At 45.3% G+C, this 23,330-nt stretch overlaps 1 protein-coding gene across 6 annotated transcripts in view; it reads right to left on the reverse strand.

The window, feature by feature from the left end:
- Positions 1–23,330, reverse strand: part of ebf3a (EBF transcription factor 3a) — a 45,493-nt gene that overhangs the window by 10,976 nt on the left and 11,187 nt on the right. For 3 of the 6 annotated variants that reach the window (XM_065949943.1, XM_065949942.1, XM_065949941.1), the window contains exons 7-11: positions 10,460–10,541; positions 9,119–9,236; positions 7,388–7,518; positions 6,827–6,953; positions 1,231–1,319 (exon numbers count right to left, since the gene is read on the reverse strand). In XM_065949943.1, coding sequence (XP_065806015.1) covers positions 1,231–1,319; positions 6,827–6,953; positions 7,388–7,518; positions 9,119–9,236; positions 10,460–10,541 — 547 coding nt within the window. Of the gene's footprint in view, positions 1–1,230; positions 1,320–6,826; positions 6,954–7,387; positions 7,522–9,118; positions 9,237–10,459; positions 10,542–23,330 lie in introns of all 6 variants that reach the window. The other 3 variants (XM_020655870.3, XM_020655868.3, XM_065949940.1) reach the window with 1 other exon arrangement.

A 23,330-nucleotide genomic window follows, 5' to 3' on the forward strand; every position in this document is an offset into this window, starting at 1 on the left:
CAAAACAAAGCAGAACAGTAAAATCCAGTCAGAGGACTCTGCAGACACAGTCACCACCACACATGTACGGAGGCCCAGAAGCTTTACTTTAGGAGAAGTCTGTATTTTATTTTGAAGGAACCAGCCAGCTTTACTTTAGGAGAAGTCTGTATTTTACTTTGAAGGAACCAGCCAGCTTTACTTTAGGAGAAGTCTGTATTTTATTTTGAAGGAACCAGCCAGCTTTACTTTAAGAGAAGTCTGTATTTTATTTTGAAGGAACCAGCCAGCTTTACTTTAGGAGAAGTCTGTATTTTACTTTGAAGGAACCAGCCAGCTTTACTTTAGGAGAAGTCTGTATTTTATTTTGAAGGAGGAAGATCTACCTTTAAAGTTCTGGTGTCATGACAACCATCTGTCACACGAGATCACCTGTGCTGGGACAGGATTTAAACGGTCTCAGGATCTCTTAAGGTCGATGATGTCACGTTGGACAGATTGTAGAGTAATCTGAATTTATTCTGGAGGTGTGTGATGAGGATTTAACTCGGTGTCGGTGATGTTTACCCTCGGAGTGTTCTGGATCGTTCTGGATCAATAGCGGCTCGGCTGTGTGCTCAGTCTAACATCAGAGGCTTCTGGATTATTCCAGTTATTAGAGTGTCTGAGGTCGCTCGGCTGCTCGCTGAGCACAGTGCAGCGTGGGTAATTGAATCAAACCTGTCGGAGGTGAATTATTAAAGACGAGCTTTTCATTACGGAGCTAACGGCACGTCGGAGTACATGACAGGAAGAGGAAACAGTGAAGCTGCACAGAGGACTCAAAATCTAGATTTCTCTTCATTGAAGATGTAATTGTTTGAGAGTTGTTTCCCACTTCTATTCAAACAGAAGAAGAAGAAAACAAACTCTTCTTCACAGTCAAAATGGAAAATATAGATGATAAATACAGATATAGAGACAATTCATTAAAAACTCTACAAGTGCAAAAACCTCAACCCCTGTGTGTTTTAAAGAGAGCGACACACACACACACACACACACACACACACACACACACACACACACACACAGTGAGTAGATAAACAGTAGAATCAGTAGATGCAGCTGATGGTAATCAGGACTCTGAGCAGCCGAGCAGAACACAGACTGATGGAAAAAAACAACAATCAGAGACTGTCTGTGTTTGTTTAAACAAGTGTGTGTGTGTGTGTGTGTGTGTGTGTGTGTGTGTGTGTGTGTGTGTGTTACCTTGGGCAGCCTCTCTGGGTCTCCGGGGTGACGGGGGATGACCTTCTGTAACCTCTGGAAGCCGTAGTCTATGGTGGGTTCATTTAACGCTGCAGAGGAGAAAAATATTTTTAAAAATGAATTAAAGCTGATTGGAGGATTAAATTAAGTTCTTTTGTTTCTTTTCAGATTTATTTTGGGGCTTCATTACAGAGACAGGAGAGTGGACAGCGTCAGAAATCGAGTAGAGAAAGAATGGGGGGAAGGAACCACAAGCCGGACCTGAAGGACAGGAGGACTACAGCCTCGTACATGGAGCGCACAAACCAACCACTAGGCCATCGGCGGCCCTAAGGATTAACTGAAGTTGAATCTGAGGTAGAATATGTAAATATTAAACACACAGTGTGCAGTATGTTCCCCCTGTAGCTTTAGTTTAAATCAGTGAAGCCTTGATTCCACCCAGCGGTCCGGTTCAGTTCGATACATTCAGCATCTCCACTCTCAAACGTTTGGAATGGATGTGTACCATCTTAGGTTTTTGCTTCCCTTCTGTTGGGGTGCCAAGCGGACTGATACGACCCTAAAGGGCGGAGCTAGACACACTGCAGTCTACTGATAGGTCGAAACAATCCTCACTTCCTGTGCGACAGCGGTAAGAAAGTACAAACACAAAACGCACCATCGATTTCTAGAAAGTCATTTCAAGGCTGTTTCAGTTTTTGCGACTAATTTCAGGGTGTAGCTCCGCCCCATGGATGACGTCCTGCATTGTTGCCCTTTTGTTTACTGTGCTGCGTTCTTCTTCTTCATTGACTTTATTGGCGGGCTACACTTCTGTGATGTCATGCTGTTACCTAGCTGTAGCGGATATCGACATCCAGCTCACCCTTTACCAAACCGGACCACTTGGTGGAAACAGGCCTTATATGAGTGGGCTGGCACCCCTAGTGGAACTTTTGAGAACTGCAGGTTCTTAAAACACCTGGAAACTGAGATCCACATTAAGCGTCTCAGTATGTTATTTATGATCTCATGTTCATTATATTAACTCTCTAAAAGTTTTAGACGTGACCTTACAACTATTTAGAAAATGTTTCTGATATTGGGTGTGAAGTGGGCGGGGTTAGCTCTGTGGTTAATCACGCGATACATTTCAAACAATATGAAAAAAAGGACCGACATCCTGCTCAAGTAAGTCCAACAAAACTACTCGGCTCAATCTGTGTCTTTGAGTCGGGAAATGTCAAATGTGATGTTTGAAATACACAATGAATGGGGAGGAGTTTTGATTGACATGTGTCAGTTTAAAAAACGTGAATGGCCACGCCTACACAGTCATGAGAAATGGTCGAAACCAGTGTTTCTCAGCTGGTGGGTCGGGACCCAAAAGTGGGTCGCTGAGCCGATTTCAGTGGGTGGAAAATGTGTGGGGAAAAAATTGTCTCAAAAAGTTCCATCTCATGGTTCTGTCACGTTTTATTCGTCTGAACTTCTTTATTTTTATTGAATAAATCGGATTAGTTCAAAATTACAGCGTTGATTTCTCTCTTTCTTTTATTATCAGATGATGCAGTGTGTGTGTGTGTGTGAGTGTGTGTGTGTGTGTGTGTGTGTGTGTGTGTGTGTGTGTGTGTGTTTGTGTGTGTGTGTGTGTATTTGACTCAGATTCTTCTCCAACATCGTTCACTGTTTAAACTGGCTGGAAGGTGATAAATCTGAGCGTCAGTGAACGCAGCAGAGCACAGAGGAGTGTGTGTGCGTGAGTGTGTGTGTGTGTGTGTGTGTGTGTGTGTGTGTGTGTGTGTGTGTGTGTGTGTGTGTGTGTGTGTATCTGGAGTGCATGAATCATAATCCCGTCTTGGTTCAGCTGCGTTTAACAAGCTTTAGACTGACTCTCCTATACATCACAAACAGTGAGTGTGTGTACTGTTGTGTGTGTGAGTGTGTGTGTGTGCGTGGGCATGTTATTATGTGTGTGTTGGTGTGTGTGTTCAGTCCTTGAAGGCTCACAGGGCGTAACAAGCGACAGTTATAAGAGTGTGTTAGCTCTGCGGATGTCTGTGTTATCTACAACCTGCTGTGTGTGCGTGTGTGTGTGTGTGTGTGTGTGTGTGTGTGTGTGTGTGTGTGTGTGTGACCTTGTGTTTGTTATCACCTGTGTGTCTGTCTTCCTGTTAAACATGTTTTTATGGATCAAACTTAAACTGATCCTCAGCGTGTCTTTGGTTGTGTCCTTTCAGGATCAATATGAAGGTTGTGTTGTTTCTCTCAGCGGTTTGTACGCGTCTCTGATTAAACAAGGGGCGCTTGATCAGCTGATCGGTTTGAGCTTGCACGCCATGAGTCATCACCACACCGACCCTCTGCCCTTTGGTCCCTGGTACCACACTCTATAGGAGTCTATCAGACTTTATCAGACTCTATCAGACTCTATCAGACTTTATCAGACTTTATCAGACTCTATCAGACTCTATCAGACTTTATCAGACTCTATCAGACTCTATCAGACTTTATCAGACTCTATCAGACTCTATCGGACTCTATCGGACTTTATCGGACTCTATCGGACTCTATCGGACTCTATCGGACTCTATCGGACTCTATCAGACTCTATCAGACTTTATCAGACTCTATCGGACTCTATCAGACTCTATCAGACTCTATCAGACTTTATCAGACTCTATCAGACTCTGTCAGACTCTACTAGACTTTATCAGACTCTATCGGACTCTATCAGACTCTATCAGACTCTACTAGACTCTGTCAGACTCTATCAGACTCTACTAGACTCTATCGAACTCTATCAGACTCTATCAGACTGCCAGACTCTATCAGACTCTACTAGACTCTATCAGACCTTCAGACTCTATCAGACTCTATCAGACTCTATCAGACTCTATCAGACTCTACTAGACTCTATCAGACTCTATCAGACTCTACTAGACTCTACTAGACTCTGTCAGACTCTATCAGATTCTATCAGACTCTATCAGACTCTATCAGACTCTACTAGACTCTATCAGACTCTCTCAGACTCTCTCAGACTCTATCAGATTCTATCAGACTCTATCAGACTCTATCAGACTCTATCAGACCTCCAGACTCTATCAGACTCTATCAGACTCTATCAGACTCTACTAGACTCTACTAGACTCTGTCAGACTCTATCAGACTCTATCAGACTCTATCAGACTCTACCAGACTCTATCAGATTCTATCAGACTCTATCAGATTCTATCAGACCTTCAGACTCTATCAGATTCTATCAGACTCTATCAGACTCTATCAGATTCTATCAGACTCTATCAGACTCTATCAGACCTTCAGACTCTATCAGACTCTATCAGACCTTCAGACTCTATCAGATTCTATCAGACTCTATCAGACCTTCAGACTCTATCGGATTCTATCAGACTCTATCAGACCTTCAGACTCTATCAGACTCTATCAGACTCTATCAGACTCTATCAGATTCTATCAGACTCTATCAGACTCTATCAGACTCTATCAGATTCTATCAGACACTATCAGACCTTCAGACTCTATCAGACTCTATCAGACTCTATCAGACTCTCTCAGACTCTCTCAGACTCTATCAGATTCTATCAGACTCTATCAGACTCTATCAGACTCTATCAGACTCTATCAGACCTCCAGACTCTATCAGACTCTATCAGACTCTATCAGACTCTATCAGACTCTACTAGACTCTACTAGACTCTGTCAGACTCTATCAGACTCTATCAGACTCTATCAGACTCTACCAGACTCTATCAGACTCTATCAGACTCTATCAGATTCTATCAGACCTTCAGACTCTATCAGATTCTATCAGACCTTCAGATTCTATCAGACTCTATCAGATTCTATCAGACTCTATCAGACTCTATCAGACCTTCAGATTCTATCAGACTCTATCAGATTCTATCAGACTCTATCAGACTCTATCAGACCTTCAGATTCTATCAGACTCTATCAGACTCTATCAGACCTTCAGATTCTATCAGACTCTGTCAGACTCTATCAGACTCTATCAGATTCTATCAGACTCTATCAGACTCTATCAGACTCTATCAGATTCTATCAGACACTATCAGACCTTCAGACCTTCAGACTCTATCAGACTCTATCAGACTCTATCAGATTCTATCAGACTCTATCAGACTCTATCAGACTCTATCAGACTCTATCAGATTCTATCAGACACTATCAGACCTTCAGACCTTCAGACTCTATCAGACACTATCAGACCTTCAGACCTTCAGACTCTATCAGACTCTATCAGACTCTATCAGATTCTATCAGACTCTATCAGACTCTATCAGACTCTATCAGACTCTATCAGACTCTATCAGACCTTCAGACTCTATCAGACACTATCAGACCTTCAGACTCTATCAGACTCTATCAGACTCTATCAGATTCTATCAGACTCTATCAGACTCTTAAAGAACACAATTTCATCGTAATCCTCCATCCTGCAGGCAGCGTAAGTGTCAGCATCACTTCCTGGTTTAACTCCGCCCCCGCCCTGCTCTCTCTGTGGACTGTGGGAGCAAAGCATGCTGGGAGTTTGGTGGTCCAGGGTGGAGGACGAGTCGCTCTGAAGCACTGAGGTGTGAAAACAGCTGCTGTGTGATGCTGAAGGTCATGTGACCGATGACATCACACTGACACATACAGGGCTGTGTGTGTGTGTGTGTGTGTGTGTGTGTGTGTGTGTGTGTGTGTGTGTGTGTGTGTGTGTGTGTGTGTGTGTGTGTGAAGGTTTGAGGGTTAATGGGATTTAAATCTGTGTAATTACTGTGACAGCAGTGTGAAATGAAACACCTCCACTGATTGACTCCAGAGAGGAGACAAGGAGAGAGGAGACAATGAGAGAAGAGACAAAGCAGAGAGGAGACAAGGTAGGAGTAGACTAGGAGGAAGGAGACAAGGAGATAGAAGACAAGGGGAGGCAAGAAGGGAGGACACAAGGAGAGAGGATATAAGGAAGAAGAAAAGGAGAACTGATGAGGACAGAAGGAGAGGGAGGAGACAGGGAGAGAGAAAATGAGGAGGGAGGGGACAAAGAGAGAGGAGCAAAGGATGTAGGAGATGAGGGAGGAAAACACAAGAATGGAGGAGACAGGGAAGGAGAACACAAGGATGGAGGAGATAAGGAGGGAGAACACAAGGAGAGTGGAGACAAGGAGAGAGGAGAAAAGGAAGGAGTAGACTAGGTGGAAGGAGACTAGGAGAGAAGAGACAAGTAGGGAGGAGACAAGGAGAAAGGAGACGAGCAGATTTGACAGAAGGAAAGGAGAAGACAAAGAGACAGGAGGTGTGAAGGGAGGAAATAAGGAGAAAGGACACAAGGAGGTAGAAAAGGAGAAGAGATGAGGAGGGTGAAGACAGGGAGAGAGGAGATGAGGGAGGAAAACACAAGAATGGAGGAGACAGGGAAGGAGAACACAAGGAGAGTGGAGACAAGAATGGAGGACACGAGGGGGGAGGAGACAATCAGGGAGGGGACAAAGAGGATGGAGGTGATGAGAAGGTGGGAGACAAGGAGCGAGTAAAGGAGGGATGAGAGAGGAGACAAGGAGGGGAGACACCTGTGTGTTTGTGTTACCTGTGTAGACGAAGCGTCCTGGAGCTCCTTTACAGAACTGTTTGGACTTATAGGACAGCGTGACCTCCACGACCCCGGGGATGTGGCGAGGAGGAGTCTGAACTCTGATTGCATGAGGGGTGATCAACTGAGAGAGAGAGAGAGAGAGAGAGAGAGAGAGAAAGAGAGAGAGAGAGAGAGAGAAAGAGAGAGAAAGAGAGAGAGAGACAGATTCTGGTGTCATAGATTATTATTAGTAGATTATTGATCTGTCTCAGCATTTATTATCAGGCTTTTTGTTGGAGGATGTTTCCATGGCGACATGCCCAAATATGGAAAAACAGGAAACAGGTTTTACATCTCATGAAGAATGTTTAGTGTTGAACAGTCCTCATTTGAACACCTCAACATGCAGCTGCTGTGTCGATTTCAGAGCGACGCCCACTGGTAACTGACAGTGTGTGTGTGTGTGTGTGTGTGTGTGTGTGTGTGAGTGTGTGTGTGTGTGAGTGTGTGTGTGTGAGAGTGTGTGTCGGTGTGTGTGTGTGTGTGTGTGAGAGTGTGTGTCGGTGTGTCTGTTACCTCACTCCACACCAGCATGGTGCCAAAGACGACCTGCAGACCATCGAAGAAGTTGTCTCCGATCAGGATGACGGTGGCGCCGCCCGTCGTCCAACCCTCACTCGGACTGATCGCTTTAATACATGGAGTGGCTGCTGGACGAGAGACATAGAGACAGACAGGGGAGAGAGAGAGGGGGGGGGGGGTGAGTGAGGGAGAGAGGGGAGAGAGAGAGAGAGAGAGAGAGAGAGAGAGAGAGTGAGTGAGTGAGACAGAAACCAAACTTGATTTTGATTGGTCGGTGAGGGAAAAGTGACATTGACGACAGAGCTGTTTCTTTGAAAGTTTTTAGGTTGGACTTTTATCTGGGACCCCTGTGACCCCTTTTAGGGGTCCAGACCCACAGGTTGAAAACCCCGGTTCAGAACTACTGTAGTACTGAAGGTCACACACCTTCATGCTCACACACACACACTGAACACACATACACACTGAGAGCATGATTTAATTGGGTTGTGGCTTTTATCCGCTTTAGCTTAGTTCATTCACACACACACACACACACACACACACACACACACACACACACACACACACACACACACACACACACGACGCACAGAGCAGGTAATGACTGCTTCTCTCTCGTCTTTCAAGTGCGTCTGCAGATTAATTATAAAGTGAAATGAAACAGTGTGTGTGTGTGTGTGTGTGTGTGTGTGTGTGTGTGTGTGTGTGTGCGTGTGTGTGTGTGTGTGAGCAGCTCATCATGAGGACTTGTCTCAATGGCACATCGGCACCGTTCAGGAAGTGAACTGGTACCTCTCCTCTCCAGCTGCCAGACCAATTTCCAGATTTGGTTAGCATCGGGACCTGATGCCCCCCCCCCCCCCCCCCCTCCCCCCCACAAGACTGAGCTACTGCCGTCCCATATCCTCAGACATTAAGGAGCCAGTATGTCCTCCTTCTAACTTTAGATTCTGGTGCTCTGGATTTGTTTGGACCACAGAAGGTAGGCGCTTTTAAGGCGACCCCCCCACGCGGCCGTTTAGGACGCCCCTCTCCAGTGATCGCTTCTTTAGTTACAGAAGTCGATCTCAGAAGAATTCTGAGATTGTGTTGGGGTCGACTCTACCTGTGTGTGTGTGTGTGTGTGTGTGTGTGTGTGTGTGTGTGTGTGTGTGTGTGTGTGTGTGTGTGTGTGTGTGTGTGTGTGTGTGTGTGTGTGTGTGTGTGTGATTGATCATGTGATCAGTGAGGTCCTGTGTGTGATGTCACACACTCAGCCACACTTTGTGTCTCCTTGTTTTAATGTGGAGCTGCAGGGGGATCACACCCACGGGACCCTGAACCTCTCTGACAGGGAGAGGAGGTTTCCATAGTTACCCTCTTTAATCAGGAGGAAATTAAAGAGGCTGAACACAACCACACACACACACACACACACACACACACACACACACACACACACACACACACACACACACACACACACTCTCTCCAGGGAAGCTGAGGCGTCTCGTCTTCTTACCCACAAGCTAATGTGGCGACTTCTCTTCAAAGACCAAAGAAGAAATTTCCCCCCTACCCAAAGATGTTCAGGGTCTCTCTGACTGAAACTTGTTCAACCTGTGTCATGACCTTTGACCTGTGACCTCTGAGGTGACCCTGATCTGTTTCCTTTTATTTTCTCACTTCTGATGTTTGTCAGCTTCTGATTGGCTCACAGGTATAAACGCCTTTTTTGCCTACCTTCGGACGGGTCCAGCCTCCTGGCTCGGCGGCCATGTTTGGAGTTGTTGTGAACAAACATGTTGTCTGAGACGGCGAGCACATGACCGTCCACGTTCACTGTCGTCGACACCACCACCTGAATAATAAAAAAAAAACACAGAAAACTTTATGATCATGTAAAGTGTTCTTTGTTTCTGTCCACCCTAGCTCCGCCCCCTTTGTCATGTCACGGCCCCCTCTCAGCGGTGGTCATTCATCATCCCGGCGGCTGGTTGCCGTGCTGAGGTTGTTGCCGTTGATCCATGACGACGGAGCAGAAGGTCGAGTAGAGGAGCCCTCTCTGTCGCCACGGTGACTAACCAGCACATCCTTCACCCTGCTGTCGCCACGACAACCACAGGCGAGTCCGGACTGCTTCACCTGACTTCACCTGTCTCAGTTATCTGACCCCCCCCCCCCCCCACCCCCGCCCTCTCTCTCTCTCTCTACATGGGTGTGTGTAGCTCGCTCGCCCCGTGTACCTCCCTTTCCTCCTATTTAACCGGACGAAACATCCTGTCAGCTCGCCCAGTGCAGCGTGGAGAGACAGGGCGAGAGAGGGTGTGTGTGTGTGTGTGTGTGTGTGTGTGTGTGTTAGTGTGTGTGTGTGTGTGTTAATGTGTTAGTGTGTGTGTGTGTTAGTGTGTGTGTCCTCTTCTTCCTCTGTCAGCTGAGGAGACTCTAACATCCAAACCTCCTCTCTGGAGTCAATCAGTTGCAAGTTTTTCTTCTTTGTCTTCGTCTTTATTTTACAGTTATTAAATAATAAAAAGGTAAATTAAAAAATATTCATTAACCCCTTAAACACCACAACACACACACACACACTCTCACACACACACACACACACACACACACATCTTTGCTCGAACACCTTGCAGTCATAAATATATCGATGATGCCTCCTGCACTGAAAAAACTCAATCCAAGCAAAAGTATTTATTTCATTTCTAGTCCAAAATATTTCTTTGCACCTTTTATAAGTAATAAAAGATCCCATAAATATTTGTCCCATCATATTTTGGGACATAACAAGCAAAAAAAAGGCCTGAGATGCTTGTAAAAAAATCTAACAATGGGTCAAGTGAATTCTTCACTCAGACAGGAAGAGAGGGCGACCGCTCCCCGTCGACCTCTCTTATTATATCTGCAAAGCAATAAGCCTGGGGCCGCCCCGCTGCAGTGCATTGTGGGTACAGTGGGTCCTCTGAAGCCATGTCCTGCCCTTTGGGGAAATGAATTCATCATTGAGTGTGTGTGTGTGTGTGTGTGTGTGTGTGTGTGTGTGTGTGTGTGTGTGTGTGTGTGTGTGTGTGTTACCTGGAACCTCCTCATGTCTCGGGGGTTTCCGGCGTTTTTCAAACAGTTCTGGTTACACTTCAGGAAGAACTTGAGGAAGAACCTGCACGCACAAAAACACAAAATAAAAGGTTTCCGTTTGTGATCAGGAGGATTAAGATGATTGTGTGACATCACACAGTAACATTCAGGATGGATTCAAGCCGCTTCCATCGCTGCAAACACCTGGTTGGTTTGACCTGATAACTGGTCTCATGTCTGGCAAACCGAGGGGCGTCCAAAACGGACTCCAAAAAAAGGAGGACATCCTGGCTGCTGGGTTTCTGTCAGAGAAGCGAGTTTGTAAAGTCACACTGCGGCCTTGTGTCGGCTGTGTAAGAGAGAATATGCAGGACACGCTGTCCCACATACACACACACACACACACACACACACACACACACACACACACACACACACTCTCTCTCTCTCTCTCTCGCTCTCTTCTGTCTGATCTCCCAGGAGAGAGAGAGAGGGATGAAGACAAAGAGTGAGGGCAGCAGAGAAACCAGAGAAAACAGCAGCTGTCTGTAGTTTTTTGCCTTTTAGATGTTGAGTGTGGTGATATTTTATTTTTTCCCACGCTCCCCACCTCCCAGATCATTTATTTTATTTTATTATTGATTTTTTAATTGCATTGGCAACGTACAAATCCTGATGTTTTTGTGAAATTTAAACGATGGTCACACAAAAAAAATACTTGTACAAATACATTTTAAACATTTCAGGACCAAAATGTTTCCGATGTTGTTGTTGTGCTATTTGGATACAGTGTGCAGGAGTTTTTATCGTGAATAAAACAATATTTGACCCAATATTGGGTGGCTAGGACTTATTTTTCTGTTGCCGCGGTAACAAACAGGACATCAACATCGTCTGATTTTTAACTAGAATCAAATCAAAGTTTTAAAAAATCTGGTATTGTGTCGACTCCTGTCTGCCTGAAGCCATGCATCGTCGTCTGCAGTGCTACAGAACCACAGTGGTTTCCATGGTAACGGGTTGTAAACACACACAGACACGCACACACGCACACGGAGAGAGAAAGAAAGAGAGAAGGACAAAAAAGACAAAACTCAGTTTTTTGGTCTCTGAGGGTCTCTGCAGTATTGATTACCCAGCATGCTTTGCTGCTCGTCTCTAATGAGGCTACAGAAGGACAAAGTGCTGACGCCAACACACACACACACACACACACACACACACACACACACACACACAAGAAAACATGGTGAGCAGATGTTCTGTTAGCTTTTCATCAGCATGTTAGAAATCACACAAACACATTATTATTATTATTATTGTTCTTCTGATAGTCTGTGAAGCTGCTCTCTGATTGGATGAAGTGTCTTTGATGTTTGTCTGAAGATAACCTCACTCACCAACACCATGACTTCTGACCTCTGACCTCTGATCACACACACACACACACACAGAGTCTTATCGGCATGGTAACCACTTAGCATCAGCAGGCTGATCTTCTTTATCTTCAGACACAGACTGAACTGATCTCTTCATCTTTGTATTCCTACTCCTCCTCTTCCCTCTGTGCTCCTCCCTTCTCTCCTCCCCTCCCTCCTCATCTCCTCCCTCCTCTTCTCTCATCTCCTTCTCTCCTCTCCTCTCTCCTCCTGCCTCTCTCTCGTCTGAAGGAGAGCGAGTGAGCGATCGAGATCGTAAATCTACACACAAGACAGATTAAGCTTTCAATTTGTTATGTGATAAGCAGGGAAGACCTGCCACACACACACCGCACACACACACACACACACACACCCCGCATGCACACACACACACACACACACACACACAGACCGCACACACACCGCACACACAGTCAATTACTGGTCATATTTACGAGCAGGAAATTAGGACGCATCGCAAATTTATCTCCAGGAAAAATGAAAGTCACACACACACAGTGACAGTGTACACACACACACACACACACACACACACGGTCACACTCTTCACACACACACTGAGCACACACACAGTGACACACACACACTGTGCAGGAGTTAATATGCTCTATGAGGTAGAAAATGCAGTCACAGTGTGAGCGGGAATTATACTGACGATAATGTACTGCCACAGAGAGAGAGAGAGAGAGAGAGAGAGTGTGTGTGTGTGTGTGTGTGTGTGTGTGTGTGTGTGTGTGTGTGTGTGTGTTTGATTTACAGACTCTCTCTCTCTTACGTTCCTTTTTTTTTTTTTTACTTTTCAGCCGCTGTCCTCTTTTTTAAACATTATAAATTCTACACATCTTTAAGAGAAATAAAAATAATTCATTTTGTTTTCATCCGATGGTTTAAATGTTTCAGAAACAAAATCATAAAAATCTTTAAATAGAAAAATAAACAACATTTATTCAGAGAAATCCATCCTCACCCTCCATCCTCACCCTCCATCCTTCATCCTCACCCTCCATCCCCTCCCTCCATCCTTCATCCTCACCCTCCATCCCCTCCCTCCATCCTCACCCTCCATCCTCACCCTCCATCCTCCATCCCCTCCCTCCATCCTCACCCTCCATCCTCCATCCCCTCCCTCCATCCTTCATCCTCACCCTCCATCCCCTCCCTCCATCCTTCATCCTCACCCTCCATCCCCTCCCTCCATCCTTCACCCTTCATCCTCCATCCTCACTCAACATCCTCACCCTCCATCCTCACCCTCCATCCTCACCCTCCATCCTCACCCTCCATCCTCCATCCCCTCCCTCCATCCTCACCCTCCATCCTCCATCCTCACCCTCCATCCTCCATCCTCACTCTCCATCCTTCATCCTCACCCTCCATCCTCACCCTCCTTCCTCCATCCTCACCCTCCATCCTCCATCCTCACCCTCCATCCTCACCCTCCTTCCTCCATCCTCACCCTCCATCCTTCATCCTCACCCTCCATCCTCACCCTCCATCCTCCATCCTCACCCTCCTCCCTCCATCCTCACTCAACATCCTCACTCAACATCCTCCATCCTCACCCTCCATCCTCACCCTCCATCCTCCATCCTCACCCTCCTTCCTCCATCCTCACCCTCCATCCTCACCCTCCATCCTTCATCCTCACCCTCCATCCTCCATCCTCACCCTCCATCCTCACCCTCCATCCTCCATCCTCACCCTCCATCCTCCATCCTCACCCTCCTCCCTCCATCCTCACTCAACATCCTCACCCTCCATCCTCCATCCTCACCCTCCTTCCTCCATCCTCACCCTCCATCCTCACCCTCCATCCTCCATCCTCACCCTCCATCCTCCATCCTCACCCTCCTTCCTCCATCCTTACCCTCCATCCTCACCCTCCTCCCTCCATCCTCACCCTCCATCCTCACCCTCCATCCTCCATCCCCTCCCTCCATCCTCACTCAACATCCTCACCCTCCATCCTCCATCCCCTCCCTCCATCCTCACTCAACATCCTCACCCTCCATCCTCCATCCTCACCCTCCATCCTCACCCTCCATCCTTCATCCTCACCCTCCATCCTCACCCTCAATCATCACCCTCCTTCCTCCATCCTCACCCTCCATCCTCCATCCTCACCCTCCATCCTTCATCCTCACCCTCCATCCTCACCCTCCTTCCTCCATCCTCACCCTCAATCATCACTCTCCATCCTACATCCTTACCCTACATCCTTACCCTCCATCCTCCATCCCCTCCCTCCATCCTCACTCAACATCCTCACCCTCCATCCTCCATCCCCTCCCTCCATCCTCACTCAACATCCTTACCCCCTCCATCCTCCATCCTCACCCTCCATCCTCACCCTCTATCCTCACCCTCCATCTGCCATCCTCACCCTCTATCCTCACCCTCCATCCTCCATCCTCACCCTCCATCTGCCATCCTCACCCTCTATCCTCACCCTCCATCCTCCATCCTCACCCTCCATCCTCCATCCTCCATCCTCCATCCTCACCCTCCATCTGCCATCCTCACCCTCTATCATCACCCTCCATCCTTCATCCTCACCCTCCATCCTCACTACATCCTCACCCTCAATCATCACCCTCCTTCCTCCATCCTCACCCTCCATCCTCACCCTCCTTCCTCCATCCTCACCCTCCATCCTTCATCCTCACCCTCCATCCTCACCCTCCTTCCTCCATCCTCACCCTCCATCCTTCATCCTCACCCTCCATCCTCACCCTCCTTCCTCCATCCTCACCCTCAATCATCACCCTCCATCCTACATCCTTACCCTACATCCTTACCCTACATCCTTACCCTCCATCCTAACCCTCACTGACTGACGTTTTTTCACAAACACATAAAAAAAAATATCAATCAGAGCAGAACGAGATAAATAATGACAATCAGTAACTATCAGATCACTCCTATAATCAATCATCGGTTTAAATGTTGTTCAACTCAAATGAACACACACACACACACACACACACACACACACACACACACACACTTCGTCTCGACCTCTGACGTCAGCTGTAATTGGACACTAGAGAAGCTGTCAGAAAGCGTGTGTGTTCTGCGAGCGCTCTGATGGTGTCCTTCGCGCATTTTCTTTTAATGTTCTTTGTTTTTCACCAGACTCAAAGTGTGTTTGTTTGTTTGTTTGTTTGTTTGTTTGTCCTTAAACTGTTTGCTACGTGTTCTTGTCCTGACCTTACATGTCGTCACTGCGTGCTCTGAAATCACGCTCTCAGCTTGTGTTCTACATGTTGTTTAATGTTGTTGAGATTTAATTAGAAAGTCTTCCCTAACAAGCGACGCAATTAGAAATCTGATGATAATAACACACACGCACGCACGCACACACACACACACACACACACACACACACACACACACACACACACACACACACACACACACACACACACACACACACACACACAGATTCAGCACCATGGACAGAGTCTGTATTCTGATGAACAAATATTAAAGAGTGCGTATTAGAAATAACTCAGAGTGTGTGTCTGTGTGTGTGTCTGTGTGTGTGTGTGTGTGTGTGTGTGTGTGTGTGTGTGTGTGTGTGTGTGTGTGTGTGTCTGATTTGTTTGGGCCTGTCTCTCTCATTAACACCAAACACTGGACAGGTTTTCTGCAAATTAGAATCTGCAGATAGTTTGAACATGGAGTTAATTAACGGCTAGTATGATACACACACACACACACACGCACACGCACACGGACACGCACACGCACACGCACACGCACACACACACACACACACACAGCAAGTTCCACCAATCAGAGACGTCACTGTGACGAGGTGGGGGGCGCTGGTGGCGCAGTGGTTAGTGCGCACGCCCCATGTATGGAGGCTGTCATCTCAAGCGAGCGGCCTGGGTTCACTTCCCACCCATGGCTTCTTTCCCGCATGTCGTTCCCCACTCTCTCACCCTGATTTCTGACTCTATCCACTGTCCTATCTATCCATTAAAGGCACAAAGAGCTCAAAAGAAAATCTTAAAAACGAGGTGGATATCACACTCAAGTCGCTCGTGGTCAGTCTACCTGTGATGGTGATGACATCATGGCTAATAATCAAATCCACTATGGAGAAAATGAACAGGGATTTTTACTTCCTGAATCACATGGCTGAGCCCCAATGAATCACAACAGCCTTACCAAAAAATAACACTCACTTTTAGTCTCCACCTTTAAAAATAAGATAAGATAAGATAATCCTTTATTTATCCCACAATGGGGAAATTTACAAATAAATAAGCAAAGAATAAAACCTTAAAGTACGGTCAGGAGTTTTAAGATTCTGAACTGGTGAATAATCTGTGTTCATTTGTATATAACTGTATTCACTGCAGAATAAAAGACGTTTATTAGGATCACAGATAAAGGGGTTTTAGTGTTACAGTGGATCTGAGGGTTTCTCAGATTTCGGTCTGACAGATCTGAGCTCCTCCTACGGCAGACAGACAGGGTCAAACAGAGCGACAGGCAAATTCAGAGTCTGACATTTTACTGCTAAACAACTTAATGTCAGCTGTCAATCACTGACACACAGGGATGCACGAACACACACAGGCACACACACACACACACGCACGTCTTTCCAGGCCTGGAGAGGCAAGTCCTGGATTTCCAGGCTTTGGTGGAAAGAGGAGGAGGAGATAATTAAATTAGATAATGAAGAGTCCATCATCTCACTCTTCACGTTAAATGAACACAGACAACTCCTCCTCCTCCTCCTCCTCCTGCTCTTCAGTTCATCACAGTGAGGAGGAGGTTATTAAAGTGTAATCACTGATGCTCTTCATGTTTCTCATGTTCTGCACTGAGTCTTTCTCCTGAAAAATAATAAATGTTCCTGGTTTGTAACAAAGATCTGTTTGTTGTTATTAAAAACTGTTTAGAAACCTGAAGCCTGCATCTTAAAACTGCAGTTCCTCCATTGTCCACTAGAGTCTGTCTCCTGCACTGAGTCAGTCCCCATAGAGCCCCATGTTCAAATGTCCAACTTTACAGCTGCAGTTCCTCCAGTGTCCACTAGAGTCTGTCTCCTGCACTGAGTCAGTCCCCATAGAGCCCCATGTTCAAATGTCCAACTTTACAGCTGCAGTTCCTCCAGTGTCCACTAGAGTCTGTCTCCTGCACTGAGTCAGTCCCCATAGAGCCCCATGTTAAAATGTCTAACTTTACAGTTGCAGTTCCTCCAGTGTCCACTAGAGTCTGTCTCCTGCAGTGAGCCAGTCCCCATAGAGCCCCATGTTCAAATGTCCAACCTTACAGCAGAAATAAACATGTTTAAAGCCTGGTTCAAAAACAGTTTAGGTCTCTAGAGCTCATTTCTCTCGTCAGGACAACTGTAAAGGCTGTATTTTTTAACTCCCCTGTTTACACTATTTTGAAGACACAATCTGTTACTTTTCCACCTGATAATAATCGTTTCATTGGACATGGTTCTTTACCGGCTTCTCCACCCTCTGATTGTCAACAAATGCAAGTTGTTGGTGATGGGGAGGCATTAATAGCACTATGCAGTTGCATTCAAAGACCTTAGGTGGGCACCAAAGTGCACCAAACCAAATTCCTACATACTGTTTCTTTAAGGCTTAAGGTGTTGTAAAATTAAGGGCGTGGCCTGTTTGAGTGACAGGTGGGAGCTGCTAGCTGTCTGCTAGGTGTCAACTCAGCTTATTCAGTCACAAAATGTAACCTCTATGCCGTCTTCTCCACACAGTAAAGGGCAACATCACAGTTAAACATTCAATAACAAATATAAAGGACCCACTAGAGAACCCTGAGGAACACCACTACTAACGACTCACACAGTCTGACAGGTGAACACAGCTTGTTATGCGCTTGGGAGGTTTAAACCAATCAACCTCTCATCTACCTGACATATATGAAAACACCTGACTGAACAGGAAGTGAATACTGTCGTTTTTTGTACTTCTCCTGGAGCTAATTAACATATTTAATTAATCTAATTAGCATTTCTAATTAACCATAGCTCATCCAGCTGAGTCTTTTCCTGTGTCCCTGAGGTTTCATTTAAAAGCCTGAGGCTCTGACCAATCGCAGGCGGCCCCTGTGTGAGGACCAATCACAAATCAGCTAAGCTAAATCTTAGAGAGTTTTATTTTCATTAAAGGACATTTTGTTAAGTCCCTCATGTTCTCGTTAAGACAGATTCTCATTAAGTCTGCTCTCGTTAAACTCTGCGGATGGACAGAAACAGAGAAGACGATGAAAGAAAATTTAAAAAATGTCAAAGTTTAATTTACTGCAGACGAGTTATTAAAAAGACTAAATCTCTCACGGCCTGCGTCTCCCGCCTGACAACCTCTACAAGAGCAACCAGGTTGAACAACTTCAGAGCAACATTTTGATGAGCGACGATAAAACAAACTGAGCATCTTTCAAAATCAACAAACACACCTGAGCTGAAGGTGACGTCAATGACATCATCAGAGGAGGGAAGACACAGACTGTGTAATCAGCTCGTTTACAGGAGCCTCGTTTAGAGCTCGTTAACACAAAAAAAAACAATAAACAAACAACAAAAAACACACAAACGCAGCTGTCAATCAAACCGAGGTGTGTGTGTCGGATTAGAGAGGATATTGGTGTGTCAATGTCAACAATTACCTGTTCTGCTTTGTGATGTCAATAAAGTTAATTTGTATGACAGAGAGAGAAAGAGAGAGAGAGAGAGAGAGAGAGAGAGAGACCGACCTCTGAAGGTATTGAGGCCGACTGATGCAATGTTAAACTGAGTCCTGAAATACCAACATTGTGTGTGGGTGTGTGTGTGTGCATGTGTGTGTGTGTGTGTGTGTGTGTGTGAGAGAGAGTAAGTGTAAAGAGCAACCACAAACTCACACACAAATTAATTCTTTTTAAAGTAATGAATCAATAATGATCCACCGCCACGGGCAACGCTTACTAACGATCAATAAACACACACACACACACGCACACACACGCACACACACACACACACACACACACACACACACACACACACACACACACACACACACACACACACACACACAGAAGATAGCACCTGTTAACTACCAATTAGAGGGCAAAGATTCATTTCATGTCTCCTTCCTTCCTCCCATTTTATCATTCTTTCCTTCCTTCCTCTTTTCCTGTTAAAAAAAGTCCCCTCCTTCCTTCCTATCTTCCCTCTCGGAATCTCCGTATGACATTTCTTTATCTCTTCATCTGTCTTCACACCAAGTGCTTGGTGAAAAACATAAGGAGGTAGGGATGAAGGGAGGGAGGGAAGGGGTATGAAATAAGGAGGTGGGGGAGGAGGAGGAGGAGGAGGAGTGTGAGGTTAAGGAGGAGGAGAGATTTGGTTGTAGTCAGTGCGTCTCCTCCATCAGAGCGTCTGAAGCCTAATGATGAACAAGAAGATCAATACTTCACCTCACACACACACACACACACACACACACACACACAGAGGGAGGATTATTCTTGGTGTTTTCTCCCCCTGAGTTGAGACTGTCAGGTTTGGTTTGGTTTCAGGATCTTACCAGCAGGAAGTTTGTGATTAAGGTTCTGTTGAAACTAAAAACCAGTTCAGGATCAGATTAAATTAGCCAATAAAAATATAGCATGTGCGTTTGTTACGTTTCGTTAGGTGCCGTGTTTCGTTACGTGTCGTTGTGTTTTGTTACGTGTCGTTGTGTTTTGTTACGTGTCGTGTTTTGTTATGTTTCGTTAGGTGCCGTGTTTCGTTACGTGTCGTTGTGTTTTGTTACGTGTCGTTGTGTTTCGTTACGCGTCGTGTTTCGTTACGCGTCGTGTTTCGTTACGTGTCGTGTTTCGTTACATGTTGTTGTGTTTTGTTACGCGTCGTGTTTCGTTACGTGTCGTTATGTTTCGTTACGTGTCGTTGTGTTTCGTTATGTGTCGTGTTTTGTTACGTGTCGTTGTATTTCGTTACGTGTCATTGTGTTTTGTTACGCATCGTGTTTTGTTACGCATCGTGCTTTGTTACGCGTCGTGTTTCGTTAAGGGTCGTGTTTCGTTACGTGTCGTGTTTCGTTACGCGTCGTGTTTCGTTACGCGTCGTGTTTCGTTATGCGTCGTGTTTCGTTACGTGTCTTTGTTTCGTTACGTGTCTTTGTTTCGTTACATGTCGTTGTGTTTTGTTATGTGTCGTTGTGTTTTGTTACGTGTTATGTTTCGTTACGTGTCGTTGTGTTTTGTTATGTGTCGTTGTGTTTTGTTATGTGTCATGTTTCGTTATGTGTCGTGTTTCGTTACGTGTCGTTGTGTTTCGTTACGTGTCGTTGTGTTTTGTTATGTGTCGTGTTTCGTTACGTGTCGTTGTGTTTCGTTACGTGTCGTTGTGTTTTGTTATGTGTCGTGTTTCGTTACGTGTCATGTTTTGTTATGTGTCGTGTTTCGTTATGTGTCGTTGTGTTTCGTTATGTGTCGTTGTGTTTTGTGATGTGTCATGTTTCGTTATGTGTCGTGTTTCGTTACGTGTCGTTGTGTTTTGTTATGTGTCGTTGTGTTTTGTTATGTGTCGTGTTTCGTTACGTGTCGTTGTGTTTCGTTGTGTTTCGTTATGTGTCGTTGTGTTTTGTTACACGTCGTGTTTCGTTACGTGTCGTGTTTCGTTACATGTCGTTGTGTTTTGTTACGCGACGCTGTGTTTTGTTACGTGTCGTGTTTCGTTACATGTCGTTGTGTTTTGTTACGTGTCGTGTTTCGTTACGTGTCATTGTGTTTTGTTACGTGTCGTGTTTCGTTACGTGTCGTTGTGTTTCGTTACGTGTCGTGCTCCGTTACGTGTCGTGCTCCGTTACGTGTCGTGTCGTTGTGTTTCATTACGTGTCGTTGTGTTTCATTACGTGTCGTGTTTCGTTACGTGTCGTTGTGTTTTGTTATGTGTCAGAGCGTTTCGTTACATGTCGTGTTTCGTTACGTGTCATTGTGTTTCGTTACGTGTCATTGTGTTTTGTTACGTGTCGTGTTTCGTTACGCGTCATGTTTCGTTACGCATCGTGTTTCGTTACGCATCGTGTTTCGTTACGCGTCATGTTTCGTTACGCGTTGTGTTTTGTTACGTTTCGTTAGGTGCCGTGTTTCGTTACGTGTCGTTGTGTTTTGTTACGTGTCGTTGTGTTTTGTTACGTGTCGTGTTTTGTTATGTTTCGTTAGGTGCCGTGTTTCGTTACGTGTCGTTGTGTTTTGTTACGTGTCGTTGTGTTTCGTTACGCGTCGTGTTTCGTTACGTGTCGTGTTTCGTTACATGTTGTTGTGTTTTGTTACGCGTCGTGTTTCGTTACGTGTCGTTATGTTTCGTTACGTGTCGTTGTGTTTCGTTATGTGTCGTGTTTCGTTACGTGTCGTTGTATTTCGTTACGTGTCATTGTGTTTTGTTACGCATCGTGTTTTGTTACGCGTCGTGTTTCGTTAAGGGTCGTGTTTCGTTACGTGTCGTGTTTCGTTACGCGTCGTGTTTCGTTACGCGTCGTGTTTCGTTGCGTGTCTTTGTTTCGTTACATGTCGTTGTGTTTTGTTATGTGTCGTTGTGTTTTGTTACGTGTTGTGTTTCGTTACGTGTCGTTGTGTTTTGTTATGTGTCGTTGTGTTTTGTTATGTGTCATGTTTCGTTATGTGTCGTGTTTCGTTACGTGTCGTTGTGTTTTGTTATGTGTCGTGTTTCGTTACGTGTCGTTGTGTTTCGTTACGTGTCGTTGTGTTTTGTTATGTGTCGTGTTTCGTTACGTGTCATGTTTTGTTATGTGTCGTGTTTCGTTATGTGTTGTTGTGTTTCGTTATGTGTCGTTGTGTTTTGTGATGTGTCATGTTTCGTTATGTGTCGTGTTTCGTTACGTGTCGTTGTGTTTTGTTATGTGTCGTTGTGTTTTGTTATGTGTCGTGTTTCGTTACGTGTCGTTGTGTTTCGTTGTGTTTCGTTATGTGTCGTTGTGTTTTGTTACACGTCGTGTTTCGTTACGTGTCGTGTTTCGTTACATGTCGTGTTTCGTTACATGTCGTTGTGTTTTGTTACGCGACGCTGTGTTTTGTTACGTGTCGTGTTTCGTTACATGTCGTTGTGTTTTGTTACGTGTCGTGTTTCGTTTCGTGTCGTTGTGTTTTGTTACGTGTCGTGTTTCGTTACGTGTCGTTGTGTTTCGTTACGTGTCGTGCTCCGTTACGTGTCGTGCTCCGTTACGTGTCGTGTTTCATTACGTGTCGTTGTGTTTCATTACGTGTCGTTGTGTTTCATTACGTGTCGTGCTCCGTTACGTGTTGTGTTTCATTACGTGTCGTTGTGTTTCATTACGTGTCGTGCTCCGTTACGTGTTGTGTTTCATTACGTGTCGTTGTGTTTTGTTACGCGACGCTGTGTTTCATTACGTGTCGTGTTTCATTACGTGTCGTTGTGTTTCGTTACGTGTCGTTGTGTTTTGTTACGTGTCGTGTTTCATTACGTGTCGTGTTTCATTACGTGTCGTTGTGTTTCATTACGTGTCATTGTGTTTCATTACGTGTCGTGTTTCATTACGAGTCGTGTTTCATTACGTGTCGTTGTGTTTCATTACGTGTCGTTGTGTTTCATTACGTGTCGTTGTGTTTCGTTACGTGTCGTGTTTCATTACGTGTCGTGTTTCATTACGTGTCGTTGTGTTTCGTTACGTGTCGTGTTTCATTACGAGTCGTGTTTCATTACGTGTCGTTGTGTTTCATTACGTGTCGTGTTTCATTACGAGTCGTGTTTCATTACGTGTCGTTGTGTTTCGTTACGTGTCATGTTTCATTACGTGTCGTGTTTCATTACGTGTCGTTGTGTTTCATTACGTGTCGTTGTGTTTCGTTACGTGTCGTGTTTCATTACGAGTCGTGTTTCATTACGTGTCGTTGTGTTTCGTTACGTGTCGTGTTTCATTACGAGTCGTGTTTCATTACGTGTCGTTGTGTTTCGTTACGTGTGGTGTTTCATTACGAGTCGTGTTTCATTACGTGTCGTTGTGTTTCGTTACGTGTCGTGTTTCATTACGAGTCGTGTTTCATTACGTGTCGTTGTGTTTCATTACGTGTCGTTGTGTTTCGTTACGTGTCGTGTTTCATTACGAGTCGTGTTTCATTACGTGTCGTTGTGTTTCGTTACGTGTCGTGTTTCATTACGAGTCGTGTTTCATTACGTGTCGTTGTGTTTCGTTACGTGTCGTGTTTCATTACGAGTCGTGTTTCATTACGTGTCGTTGTGTTTCGTTACGTGTCGTGTTTCATTACGTGTCGTGTTTCATTACGTGTCGTTGTGTTTCATTACGTGTCGTTGTGTTTCGTTACGTGTCGTGTTTCATTACGAGTCGTGTTTCATTACGTGTCGTTGTGTTTCGTTACGTGTCGTTGTGTTTCGTTACGTGTCGTGTTTCGTT

The sequence above is a fragment of the Labrus bergylta genome, chromosome 21, assembly GCF_963930695.1.
Source record: "Labrus bergylta chromosome 21, fLabBer1.1, whole genome shotgun sequence".
In the NCBI taxonomy this organism is placed as follows: Eukaryota; Metazoa; Chordata; class Actinopteri; order Labriformes; family Labridae; genus Labrus; species Labrus bergylta.